The sequence below is a fragment of the Arachis stenosperma genome, chromosome 6 (genome assembly GCF_014773155.1).
Source record: "Arachis stenosperma cultivar V10309 chromosome 6, arast.V10309.gnm1.PFL2, whole genome shotgun sequence".
Classification (NCBI taxonomy): domain Eukaryota; kingdom Viridiplantae; phylum Streptophyta; class Magnoliopsida; order Fabales; family Fabaceae; genus Arachis; species Arachis stenosperma.
In genome coordinates this window covers 19230732-19244940 of record NC_080382.1, presented here as the reverse complement: position 1 = coordinate 19244940, position 14209 = coordinate 19230732, and the positions used below count along the sequence as shown (strand labels likewise).

The 14209-nt window shown below is 33.9% G+C and overlaps 1 protein-coding gene and 1 pseudogene across 1 annotated transcript; one reads left to right on the top strand and one right to left on the bottom strand.

Annotated features, from left to right (window-relative positions):
* Nucleotides 1–1064: 1064 nt before the first annotated feature.
* On the bottom strand, nt 1065–3878 carry LOC130933813 (uncharacterized). Its single transcript, XM_057863421.1, has 6 exons — nt 3798–3878; nt 3514–3673; nt 2952–3187; nt 2032–2196; nt 1660–1752; nt 1065–1373 (listed from the first exon to the last, which is right to left on the bottom strand). The coding sequence occupies exons 1-6, from the start codon at nt 3876–3878 to the stop codon at nt 1065–1067; spliced, it is 1044 nt and encodes a 347-aa protein (XP_057719404.1).
* Nucleotides 3879–10711: 6833 nt separating this feature from the next.
* Nucleotides 10712–12643, top strand: LOC130933812 (lysine histidine transporter 2-like; annotated as a pseudogene).
* The last annotated feature ends 1566 nt before the right edge of the window (nt 12644–14209 follow it).

Here is a 14209-nt window from a genome sequence, read left to right as displayed (position 1 = left end):
TGCTGACTTTGGATGCATCATCCATAATTTGGATGGCTCTTAATTGAAAGGATAGATAGAAAAAGTTCAGAATCCTAATATTTGTCGCACCAAAAATATATGTAATTCTAAACAAATAAAAATAAACACATAACGTGTGTGCTTTATGAGATGACTCAATATTTTCTTTTTTACGTTCTTAACATTTATTATGTATAAAGTTATGGATCCCGCTAGAGAGACAATGGACTATTTATACAATGTATACACACTACACCACATCTAGCAGATAGCAGTGGTTATATGTAGAATTTGTAGTGGTTTTTAATTGCTGCAAAACGGATAGCAGTGGTTGATAAATCCGCTAAAAGATAGTGTGCGGTTAAACCCTTAGTAGCGGTTATTAGTAACCGTTGGTACAACCGCTGTTAGATGGTATTTTGCAGCAGAATTATTTTGCAGCGGTTTCATCTGCTACTAAATCATGAAAATATGATTTAAGGGAGATTGCAGTAGTTGTCAACCGCTGCAAAATGCCATACGTTTACTAATCCTGTTATGAATATAGCAGCGGATTTAAAACCGTTGCCAAATGTCGAGTAACACTTTTAAAAAAAAATCAGAATTTATAATAAAATATGACACCTCTTTTATTCTTTATATGTTCATCCACTCAATTGCGTTAATTTATTCAAATAAGCAACAGCCAATCCAAAAACAACACACGAAATAAAACATAATTAATTTTGTAAAGGTGAATCATTATAATGATAATTTGCATCCAGTGCATCCATTACTGTAAACTACAAATAAAGTCAACAAAATAAAAAATTACAAATAAATATCTCAAAAGTCATTATGAAAGTAAATAATAAAAGGGTATTCAGCTTCCTACACTGATAAGTTAAATCATTAGTGCCCACACATCATCTTGAATGGGATGAGGTTGGTGCACCTCTCAAAGAATCCAAATCTGCAGCTATTTCAGGTGGCAAATTATCTCCTTGCTGCTGGATTACGTATGTCAACAAATTTCCCATTGTCTGTATTTTTGCCTTCCCTTCAGCTGCCTCTATCTCCATTGTCTATATTTTTGCCTTCCCTTCAGCTGCCTCTGTCTCCATTCTCTGTCTCTTTGCCTTTTCCTCTGCTGCTGCTGTCTTGAGTTCTGCTGCCTCCGCCTTGAGTTTCACAATCTCCATCTGATACTCCTCAATCTGTACACTGTAGTCCGACTGCTCTGGAATGTTACGAAAACACCGACTCGAACATGTACTAATACCGAGTCCACGAACTCTTCCTGGGTGCTCCTTGCCGAGCACTTGTACAAGAAAATCATTCTGTGAAAATTCCTTGCTAGAGGGGTCTTGGCTCTCAATAAGTTCAATTGCTTCCTGCAAACATGTGAGGTCCGGATTTACACTAATCTAAATTCAATGATAGTAATTGCAAAGGGAAATTTGAAAAAGTAATGAACATAATTTACCCCAACCAAACGCGCTTCTTCATTCATATAATTTCTATTCTTTTTTTTATGACTCATGGTCCATCCCTCTCCTCTCCCAATAGGCCTTCTCTGTCATTGCTCCTATAACCATCATCAACACACATTTTTATTAAAGACAACACTGTATTACCAGACACACGTCAATATTCTTAAACTGAAGTTAAATTAATTACTTCTTCGTGTCTCTTTCTTGCCATCGTTTTAGAACCTCCGGTGTGTGTGTATTGTTGCTTTGAACGATTAACGTCATTTATTCTACACTTCTCCTACACGCAAAACAAAGAAAAATAAATGTTATCGGGATAAATTAAGACTCTGTTAATGATTTACCAAATCAGCTTTGAAGGTACAACTTCAGGAAACAAAAAAAATGATAAGGTGATGAACTTTTAGGTAGTAGTTTTTCCACTATCACAATAAATTCAGCATAGTTAGGAGTAATTCATTACCATTTAAAATCGCATACAATGACATTTCAACTACATATTTGTTACCTTCGTGTCATCGTCCAACCGATATTGAAGAAACTTTTTTCAGTGATTTGCCTCTATTCTTGCTGGCTTACGCCTGATGTTTTCCTCAAAAGTTAGTTCTTCGTTATAAACCTTATGGAACAAATTATTTCTTGAATTCCTCCAGCAGCTTCCTATTCTTTGTACAATTCCCCGCTTTATCCACCATCTTTTATCGTCCTCATAGTGGAAGACTCGCTACAAGAAGTTCAGATCAAAAGACAACATATAATAATTAACCACCTCAAACAGACTTATGTATTATCAAAAGACATACTTTATAAAATCAACAAATCTCGACAACAAAATTCACAGTAGTCAACTACATGAAACCCAACATGCACTATCCTTCTCTAATTTACCAGACTAAAACAAATAAAATAGAAAATCAAAGAAATCCACCTACTAAAGGAGAGTTGCATCACCAAAAAACAGCATCCCCATAGAAAGGAAACAATGAAATAATCTCTCAAGACAAAATTAAAATCACATAAACATTCAAAAAATATCAAACTTTGGACGGTAACATAAGCAACTTGTGCAAATGTGGTCCAAATTTATTTTCCTCAGACATTTTCATCTAACCAAAAATCATAAATAATAGCTAGTCACTCTCTAATTAATAGCAATACGAGCAGCTTTAACATTCTCATGAGGTTTATAAATTTTATCATTATTATTATTAGTATTATTACTATAGTTATTAGTTACATTGCTATACATCTAGGATCAGATTAATTGGGGATTGAGCTGTATAATTATATACTGCAATTTAAACTATACAAAAAATTCCTTAGAAATTTATCGAATATTCTATAAAAATCCGTATGGTCCATATCATGAGTGTACATCTTAATCTTTCCTTCTATTGTTCATTTAATATGTAAAAAAACAGCAATTTACACTGAGCATTGGTAGTGCCTTACTTTATCAAACAAAAGAGTAAACATTACCTTAACCTGGTCATACGCATGCTCCTTGGAAGCCTTGCTCATTGTCTTCCAACTCTTTGCACAAATCGGTAATTGTTGAAAATCAGACCCCAATGTCTCCAAGAACCCGCTCAATAAGCCCGCTGCCTGATCAACTTGTTGCAACTCTCTGTTATGGTGTAGAACGACTTTCTTTCTAGGAGGAAGTGCTAATGCCTCCTTAACAGTCAGCTCCATAGAAGAGATCACACCATTTTCTAACAGCAATGAACAAACTTCAAATGCTATTTTACTAAGAGAATATAATGCATGGAAAAGAATCATTACATTTACTAAGAAGCAAGCATCAGAAGAATACCTATGACATCAACAACCCAATAATCAGTGTCCTTTTTTTTTTTCTGTTTGCATTGCCTTGACGTTCAACTTCATGTGCGGCAAACATGTTGTCTAGATGGTCATCAAATGACTCGATCTCATCCGCCTCCAGGTCACAGTCTGCGTCTTCTGAATGGTCATCTACATCTTCATGTGAATCCGGTGGATGCTTTCTATTTGTCAGAGCTCGAGTCCCCAATGTCACCTGACGAATCTAGCCGTGTTTCATTGCGAGGTGGTCGAAAGGGTACAATGTTAACACGGGATTGTCGAGCACCGTGGCCTGAATGCGGAGGTGGAGGGGCTCTTGCACGTCGCTGTGCAATTGAAGTATCTGCTCCCGTATCATGTGTTCCATCCGTTTGCTAAAAACAAAGTAGTTAGAACATCAATTTATTTTATTCGATTTTCCCGCAAATTATATTGAAGAGGTGTATACACTAAAAGGCAAATGAACATTTTAAATAACTCTTGCATTAAATAACTCACCGGATTAGCGTGAGTTTGACTATTATGGCCAGCTACAATTCCAGCTGCATTACTAACGGTGTACTGAGGTTTCCTTGGCATTTGATTATTCCTTTACACAACACAAGGTCATTAGAGAACCAGCAATAGAACAACAATGGAAAACCAAATAGTGCACAATGACTATACCAATTATATCAATCAAGTATCAAACAATACAAGATGTACTATGTTCCCTATAATTGGAAAAGCTTCAGGGGCTGTTTCATATTTTGTACTGACCCCAATGGAAAGAGATCAGACACATCGTCATGTGCTAGTCAATTGCGAGGCTGTCGCTCCATTTATTGAGTAAGTATGCACATCACATCATTAAGCACGATTATAACCAATTTCAAACACTTAGTCGTTAGACTAATTTCTTGTTATGTCGTAAAGTAAATTTAGGTAAAAAACCAAGCGAAAATTACGGGATCAAACAAGGTTGCACTCTAGGATAGACTGTGTTGTGCATGCAGAATTTTCTCGCCGGTTCAAGCATGAGGTTCGTAGAAATTTAAGTTGACCAACTTTTTGTGCCCTAGAATTATTTCTTGTGAAACCCAATTTTCACTACGAACAAACTCTATTTTATGGTGCTAGGTTCCAATGGACAGTACCGTACATTCGAAAGAAATGAAGTTGCTGGCATGTGGTCCCATGCTTCAGGCGAGCCGGTTTGGGGCATACAACGTCAATGGGTACAAGTTTAGAACTATCACAAAGGAAGACGGGCTGAAAACACAAAATAGTGGAGTTTATGTCTCATCCAATACAAGAAGTTATGCCAGCATGCGTGACAACAGAGTGGCTGTTGGTAGTGTTCCATATTATGGAAAAATTGTGGACATCATCGAATTGAACTACAGTTGCCATTTCACAGTGGTTTTGTTCAAATGTATTTGGGCTGATACAACTACGAGCAGAGGAATGAAAGAAGACCATCTGGGCCTTACCAGCGTTAATTTCGCTCGTCCAATTCACACCGGTGATCGAGAAGAGGATGAACCGTACGTATTGGCATCAGAAGCTCAGCTCGTGTACTATGTACGTGATGAAGTAGATCATGAATGGAGTGTAGTGGTTCATTTAAAACCACGAGACTTGTATGACATGGGAGGAGAGAATGAGGATGTTGAAGCTGCTTTTTCTCCTCAGCCCAGGTTGAACATGTCAGCAGCAGGTGACATCAGTGATTTACAGTTGACAAGGAACGATGATATAGAAGACCCAGTAGCAGATGTTTCTGATAACATAGATTATGTGCCATAGTGAAAATATGGCAAAACATGTGTAGCATTTTTAGAGTATCTGTATGTGTTTGATAAGTTTAACAGTGTTTATGATGTACGCAGTTTGCTGGTTACATTACTATCTGTGTTTTTCGTATTTGAATTAAGTTTTCATTTCAAGTTGATTTTTGTGAATGCCACCAGTTCCTTATTTTTTCCAACGATTTTTTCTTTTAAAAGTTAGTTTTCAAGGCTTTGTTGTTCTCATAATCATTGTTACTGTTCTTAACCTCCAATAAAGAAAATTATGACATCGAGTAAATTATCTTGAATTACAATGTTGTTATCATTGACAAATATAGTTAATATAAAATGGTGTTGTAACAGGAGAAATGAAAACGGAAGATTTCTCATCATGCTGTGCAGGCACAACATTCGCTAACAAAATGGCTTTGGCCTCTCCATTCTCTTTATTGGAACATGCAATTACGGTTGCCAGAGACATATGGTCCCATAAGTTGAATGTTAGGTCTTGGTTGGAGGCTTTATCGGGTTGATTTTGTTCTAATGAATACTTGGAAACGGCGAACGAAGCTACTGTGCAGGTATATTCATTAGCTGTACCCTTAAACACTTGAGTTAAACATTATTTGAAAAATAAATATTTTAAGTTGCTATATGCTTATGACATTTAACCAGTGATAGTTGTTCCGTTCATGCTAAAATTTGTAGGAACTTCATGAATGGGGATCAAGGTACGAGGAGAAATTTGGATATATTTTTGTGACATTTGTAGCTGGTAGGACATCTGAAGACATACTTGCTGAATTAAAGGTTGGAAATAAATTTCTAGCACAGAAAGTGAATTACAGAGACACAATATGCTTTACAAAATAGACCATCAACTATACATTTTATTATGGTGCAGATGCGCTTTAATAACTCGCATGGTGTTGAGTTGGAGATTGCTTCAAAAGAGGAATTGAAGTATATAGAACGTGCTATTAGAGAGCTTCTTTCCAAGAAATCTGTCCAAACTACTGCGAAAGAGATGGTAATAGTTAATTTTGTATTTGTTAATTTTGAAAGTCCTCTTTCCATAATTCCAAAATTTTTTTCCCTTAATAACTAGAATGACTTGGAAGTATTCATTATCTTTTAAGTAGATTAATATGTTGTTGGTTGCATGTTCATATATTCAGTGTAACCTGAATATTCAGGCGAAATAGTTGCTGACACTCTAGATGGAGCAGACACTGATTCAGAAGATGATTTAGATGCTATCTCCTCCGGTGGATATGACATCTCCCGGGATGTGGAGCTTAATAGGGTTCCAGAAGAAGACAATGAAACTTTAAACACCCAACACAGAGAAGATGCCATACATGCTGCAAAAAGGGGTTTCGATCTGAACAAGTTGCCATAGTTTGGAGATGACTTATCAGATCCGTTATTATGTTCGTGCAGCGCTTTTTTGACAGAGTATTTCTGGCCAGGTCAATACGATGTTGATGAGAAATTTTGACTCAAAACTTGTTTGTCTACTTTAGTAACTCTGATTTTTATGCTCTATTGAACTTTGTTTTGAGTTAGTGAATTCGGACGTTTACTTGATTTTTATGGTACCAGTTATGGTTAAATACAAACTCAAAATGGCTGATACTACAAGAGAAAACATGATTCGTAAATTCGGTTTTAGTTATTCATGTATAGATTTGTTTTATACTAATGAATTATTTTTTATGTACCACAAAATTGAAAATTTATTTAATGCATTAATTAAGTTGCAGTATTTGAACCTTATTTTTCCATTAAAAAAAATAGCGAGGATTAGAACAATTATAAGAAGGCAATAATGTTTATACAAAAAAATTTAAGTTAAAAAAAATATTGCAGCAGTTCAAAAAAAACCGCTGCAAAACGAATATCAATGTTTTCAGCAACTGGACATTTAGCAGGGGTTACAGAAAAATCGCTGCAAAATGAGATTATTTAGCAGCGTCCCCTCAAACCGCTACAAAACGGTATATTTTGCAGCAGTTACCGAAAAAACGCTGCAAAATATGATCATTTGGTAGCGTCTCTTAAAACCGCTACAAGAACTGCTGGCATATTGTATTTAGCAGCGGTTTAATAAAACCGCTACTAAATAACCGCCGCTATCTGCCGGTTTTCTTATAGTGACAATAGATTATTGAGTTACAAAATGAACATTCTCTATACTATCTAGAATAACCATCTGAGTACTAGGGATAATAAACATCTTCCCAAAAAATTAAATTAATTTTGGAGTTCACCAAGGATCGAACTCTTGACCTTTCAAATCTAGCGTTCTAATATTATATCATGATACCACTCATCCCAAAAGCTTCAACTGATGGAAAAAGGTAGCACTAATGATTATATCTCTAATACTCCATAAATTTCTATTGTACACATTATACAAGTATTTCATTGGCTCCTTATACTTTTCCTAAAGTTATATATGACCCAATGACCTATATAAATGATTCATTCACACCCTAAAGTATATCATCAAAGTAATTGATAAGAATAAAAATTAAATAAATTAAAGTTAGAGAGACACAGATTTACCTAATGTGTCTTTCATAGACCTTTTCTAGTAATTAACTCCATTTTCATAATTCGATTCCCACTTTAACTAATTTGTTCTTTTTTCAAAAGGTTAATTAAATAACAAGGTCTAAGACATTGCTGTCAATAATGAATAAAAATAGTGAACAACCTAATAAAGTAAACTAAATGGTACTCATTGTTGTTCTTATTATGGAAGAGTTGCTAGCTAGTTAGATACGTATTCTCCCAGTGGTATTAATTTATCATTATAAAAAGAATGATGACTCATTTGACATATATACGATGTTTCCGTAGGCTCCGCTGGCCATTCTTGTTGGCGTTACTCTTTAATTTGGACCTAACGTCCATTTGTTATATCCATATATGCATGGCTCATGTATGTATATTGTATTGTATGTATGGCGTTACTCTTTTGGCTAGTATATGCATATTTGGCAATGAAGTTGCACAAAATATAATTAAACTCAAAGTCCTAGCTAGTAACATCAAGTTAAGGGGCAATTTATCAATTTATTAAAACAATATATAGTCATTTTTTGTGGTTAAATATAGATATATATTTTATATATTATTTTATTAAGGCATTAATTTTAATTTACAAATTCTCATTTTATTTTATGCAATGCTTAATATATCCTGCTAGTTATTAAAATTACAACAAATAATAAGAGAGAAATACTAAATAAAATCGAAAAGCTAATTTCAGTAAACAAAGGCACACCCTCCCATTATTTCAGGTCAATACATCCCCTACCAAAAGAAAAAAAGGGAGACTTGTTATCACTCCTCACACCAATAACATAAAAAATTGCTTCTAATAATGTATCCGCAAAACAATGAAGGCCGCCACCAATTTGACTCAAATTAGTAAGTTAACATTGTACACTAATTCGAAAGTCAATCCATTAATTAGTAATTAATAATCTTAAAATGCTTGATTAATACCAATGCTCCTTGCTTTGCCTGCCTCAATAGCTAGGGCTTCACATTCTCATGAAAGCGTTCTTTCTCTTTTACTGTTATATGATCATCAACATTCTTATTTACAAGAATTTGTAATCATTTAATTTTGAACGGAGTATCACAATTGTTTTTTGTTAAATATTTGAGTTGGTAACCTGGGAATTTGTGACGCACTTTGTTCTCCCACAATTTGAATTTTCGGTTTGAATTTAATTAGTTTCATGATTTTTTTCTGTCATAATCTTTTTTTCCCCTTGTGAAGGATATATTTGAGCGTTAGCTTTGTTCGCCGCCATAAACTGTAAATGATATATATAAGCTAAAATTTTCGTTAATTTCTTATTCTCAGTGCAAAATTGCTTTGGTACTAAGATGCCCGAACCTTAATTAATGTGTTATATTGAATGCATTGTTGTTTGTTTTTTCATCTTTTTTCATTATTCAATTTCGGTTGCTCTCATTTCAGAGAGTACAAACATTATGTTAGAATATATTAAAATTAATTATTTATTAAAATTATTTAGTATATATAAATATTTATTATAAGATATTACGTTTTTATTATTTTTTTAATATTTATAAATATTTTTTTATATTATATTATTTTATATAATTTGAATACATATAAAAAAATTTTTATTATTCTTTTTTTACCTTTTCTAACATGGAATTAGATTTATGGTATTTTTTTCAACTCCTTTGATATTTTTTACTTCACTAATTAGTCTATTCTGTCCGTCTTATGTCTGAGTATAATAAATCGAACATTATTATCATTTGTTACTTACCTATTCTCATAGAAAAACTTGATATTTTTCGTTATCTTTTACCATCTCTTAGTAGCATGCTACATGATCGGCAATTTTTGGACAGTTCGGCATCTTTTTGGTAGTTTTGTCTGCGCTTTTGTGCTTCTTTATGATACGCTTTCTTCCACCACTTTTGTCTATATCCGTTCCATCAGTTTATACAGTCTTTTTTATTTATTTCGTTGTTTTAAATAAGTTTTAAATTTAAGTTCTCACTTGTATTTACAGGAAATATTAGAATGTATTAGGATTAATTAGCAATTTAGCATTTATTATAATTATTTAACATATATAAATATTTATTATTGAATATTACGTCTTTATTATTTTGATTTTTTTTAGTACTTTTAAATACTCTTTTATATTATATTATTTCATACAACTTGAATACATACAAAATTCTTTTTCTACTGCTCTCTTACATTTTTTTTTAACAAAATTCATGTGAAAACTCAAAACAAGAAAATGTTGCTTATTTGTTAGGTTTTTCAATAGTAGACTTCAAACTAAAAGAGAGCTTCTCAATTTTAGTTTCCATATATGATCACTAAAATTGAAGAGAATAAGTTTTCTTAAACAAAATAGAGCGCAATTTGTGAGTTTAAAAATTTTTTAAGAAATTTTACAAAGAGTTTTTTTTTGTAATTTTTCTTTTTTTGGCTAGTTTATAAATAGCCTCTTATATATAACATTTATGTAACACACGTAAAAATTTAGACCGTTTGTTTATAACAATACTCGCATAATTTATTAACATATTTTAAAAATAAAAATGGACTAAAGGTGCAATATTGTATTCAATTTTAGTAATTATACATTCAAAGGGAATTTTGAATTTATTATTATTAACTTAACCAAACAATATTCATTCTAATTAATAACCTTTTTTTAATATACTAATCCAAACATGAGTTATAATACACTTTGCTATATTCTTTATTTGTTCACCATTATTTTGTTTGTACCTTATTAATATGTTTATATCATATCTCTCAAAAGTACAAAAATAGATGAAGTTGACAAACGAGCGTTTACTTTTGTTGTTCTCAAATTAAATTGCAACGGTTTTTACAACTATAATATTCTAAAGAAAGCAACAGTAATAATATATAGCTAATTTCAAGCTAATCTTAGTCTTAGATTGTCCGTAAATGTCTATGGAAATAATAGTTTCAACGCTGAAATTGGGTTAACCGTTTTTCCGCGAGCTATTTATAACTGGTTAAGGTGGTGACATTTACTTGGAAACTAAAAAGAGACGGGTTTCGACAAAGAAGGAAGTGGTGAAGGTTCAGCATCATCAGCATCCGCATCAAAGCAAAAGAGCCTTGAAGAATGGCTTCCGATCACTGCTTCAAGAAATGCAAAATGGTGGTATTCTGCATTTCACAATCTGACAGCCATGGTGGGCGCCGGTGTTCTGAGCCTTCCGTATGCAATGGCACATATGGGATGGTACGTAGATTCTTAACACACTATGTTTATTGTAGTAAATATACGAATAAGAAATTGATTGAAGATGCATGAATGCAGGGGTCTTGGAATCACAGTGATGATCTTGTCATGGGTTATCACGCTGTGCACGCTCTGGCAAATGGTTGAGATGCATGAGATGGTACCGGGAGGGAAGAGACTTGATAGGTACCAAGAACTAGGTCAAGAAGCATTTGGGGAAAAGCTTGGTCTGTGGATTGTGGTTCCCCAATAACTGCTGGTTGAAGTTGGAACATGCATCGTCTACATGGTGACCGGAGGCAAGTCAATAAAAAAGGTTCACGAAACCTTTTGCCCTGAATGCACGCCAATCAAGACCAGTTATTGGATCATGGTCTTTGCTTCCGTCAACTTCGTTCTTGCCCAGCTCCCCAACTTCAACTCTATTTCTGCCATCTCTCTCGGTGCAGCAGTGATGTCTTTGACTTATTCGTTCATCGCTTGGGGTGCATCCATCAAGAAAGGGATTACACCAGACGTGTCCTATAACGTGAAGATGAAAAGCACGAGTGATGGTGTGCTCAATTTCTTCTCTGCATTGGGAGATGTGGCATTTGCATATGCAGGACACAATGTGGTGCTAGAGATTCAAGCAACAATGCCTTCAACGGCAGAGAAGCCTTCCAAGGTACCAATGTGGAAAGGGTGTATTTAGGCATACATTGGAGTTGCAAAATGTTACTTCCCTGTTGCCTTTGTTGGCTACTACATGTTTGAAAACATGGTGGATGATAACATCCTCATCACACTCGAACACCCTGCTTGGCTTATTGCCATAGCTAATCTCTTTGTTGTCATCCACGTCGTTGGAGGCTATCAGGTCACTACTTTTTCTTCCTATTATTTAGTTTCACCCGTTATTAGACCTACTCACAAGGAATGACCATTTTATAACTCCATTTTTTTATGACTCAAGTGTTTGCAATGCTAGTCTTTGATATGATTGAAACTTATTTGGTAACACGATTGAACTTCTCACCTTCTTCCACCTTACGTGTCATAACTCGCACTCTATTTGTTGGTATGTGATTATTATGATTATTATTATGATTTTTTACTCAAATAAAATAAATTAAACAGACCTCTTATTATTATATTGTCTTAAATAAATTCTTGTTATAATTTTTTAATGTAAATCATTGTGGGTACATAATTTTAAGATCTGTGTATGTAGTAGCTACCATTTAACCCTGCCATGATCATTTAGTTTAGTAATCTTAGTTCATACCACTAGTGGTTTCGATTGATTTCTAGCCAAATTTCAAATCCTGTTTTGCAGGAATCACAATGTTAATAGGAATCAGCATCCCATTTTTTGGTTCTCTTCTTGGATTTCTTGGTGGATTTGCCTTTGCTCCCACCTCATACTTTGTAAGTTATATATATGTAACTATAAATATTTATCCAAACCACTATATATGTATATACATGCTTAGTTGGTCTTATTTTATGCCTACTTGCAGCTTCCATGCATCATATGGCTTAAGCTCAAGAAACCTAGAAAATATGGCTTGTCTTGGACAATTAATTGGGTAAGTTCATTTGGATTCAACTACTAATAAGTTCATCTTCAGTTTTGCAAATTATCAATGAGGATACTAGCCAATTTTTTTCCTCCATCCTTGAATTTCAGATTTGCATTGTTATTGGAGTATTGATAATGACACTATCACCTATTGGTGCTTTGAGGAATATCATTGTCTCAGCCAAGAACTACAAGTTTTTTTTATGAGCTTATGCAATCATTAATTTTTTGTTGTGCTCAATGTTGGTTGATGGGAATGCACAACAAGAATGGAATTAAGCGCTTTTGAGGCGGGCTTGTCGAGTGGGCTTTTGCCTTAAAGATTATGATTGAATTCAGAATGTTACTTTTGTGTTTGTGTTTAGAATGGTTGTTGGTTGTACTTTAAGTTATAATTTGGACAATGTTTGGTTGATTAGAGACTTGGATAATGTTTAATTATATGTTTTGGATCATGTTTGCTTTGTATTGAACAGTGTTGGTTTCATTATTTTGTTTTTAAAAAATTTAGGTGATGATTATGTTTGTTAGAACTATACAATCTGCATAATCGGCCATGTATATTTGGGTTCCTTAATTATTGTTTTGCAGCTGATATAAATGATTGTAAATAAGCATTTCTTTTCTTTAAGAGAAAATGACATTCTCCGACTGATAGTGGGCTAGAGGCATTGAAAGTAAACTCTCTTTTTCCTATTTGTATAATAGATATTAAACAAGCTACCCAAATTTTTGTTTATACCATTGATAAGGGAGTTGAGAATGCTGTCACTTGTTCTTGGATCTGAAATAACTGATGCATCTGTTGCTGCAATTGCTTCAAGCTACCCAAATTTGGAATTACTTGATCTCAGTGGGCATGTGTCCCTTCATGCTAACTGTCTTCAAGTTTCTCTATAGGAAATATGAAATGCATTGGCCTTGTAGACAGCTAAAATACTTGGCAACTCGACAATGTACATAAAGATAAAGGAAACCAAATGATTAGAGACACATGGTTAAGATGCTTGTGTGAATATAACTCTCTGCGCTATCTATCTGTTTCTGAAAGTATGTTTAATTGTAACTTATATCTCAGATCTGGCATAAGTGACAGTGGCATTGGAATGATTTGCAATGTATTCGGTGAAACATTGACAAGACTACTTCTTGCTCTTTGCCCCTATGTGTCTTCAAGTAAGGAACATTTTATTAATTCAGCTACCTGACAAATATAAATCTCTTTGCCCCTATGCTATCACGTGTTTCAGGTGGTATTCAATTAGCTGTGGCTCAGTTACCAAACCTTGAACTTATGGACTGTGGTATGACCATATGTGATCCTAATTCCGACGGTCCGACTGCAGACGACAATAGTTGTGAATTACAGCACAGATCTATTGCTAATGGTCACCTAACAAACCAAAAGCTAATCATCAAACATAGCCGTTTAAAGAAACTTAGTTTGTGGGGTTTTTTTGGTTTGGATGTGAGTTTTATAAATTAAGAGTTTATTTTGCTGCATGTTATTTCTCAAGCATCTAATATTTAGAATTTGTTGTTTTATTTAATACACAGGCTTTATATTTAAACTGCCCACAACTTACTGATCTCAACCTAAATTCTTGTTAAAATTTGCATCCAGGTAGGCACCTCTTTCATGTCCATGTTCTTTTGTGGTCAATACTTTTTTAGCTGAAATTTGACACAACTTTTAGTATTTACATAAGTGACTGATTTTTTTCCATCATTGAATCATTTAGAGAGGTTGTTACTTCAATGCCCTGGTTTGGA

What these genes read in the sequence shown, in the direction of transcription:
- LOC130933813 (XM_057863421.1), bottom strand. Translation starts at nt 3,878, where the DNA reads ATGCCAAGGAAACCTCAGTACACCGTTAGTAATGCAGCTGGAATTGTA. An exon ending in GTCAAACTCACGCTAATCCG is followed by an intron (nt 3,674 to 3,797) that starts GTGAGTTATTTA and finishes CTTTGTTTTTAG; the next exon opens with CAAACGGATGGAACACATGA. An exon ending in ATGCGTATGACCAGGTTAAG is followed by an intron (nt 2,197 to 2,951) that starts GTAATGTTTACT and finishes AACTTCTTGTAG; the next exon opens with CGAGTCTTCCACTATGAGGA.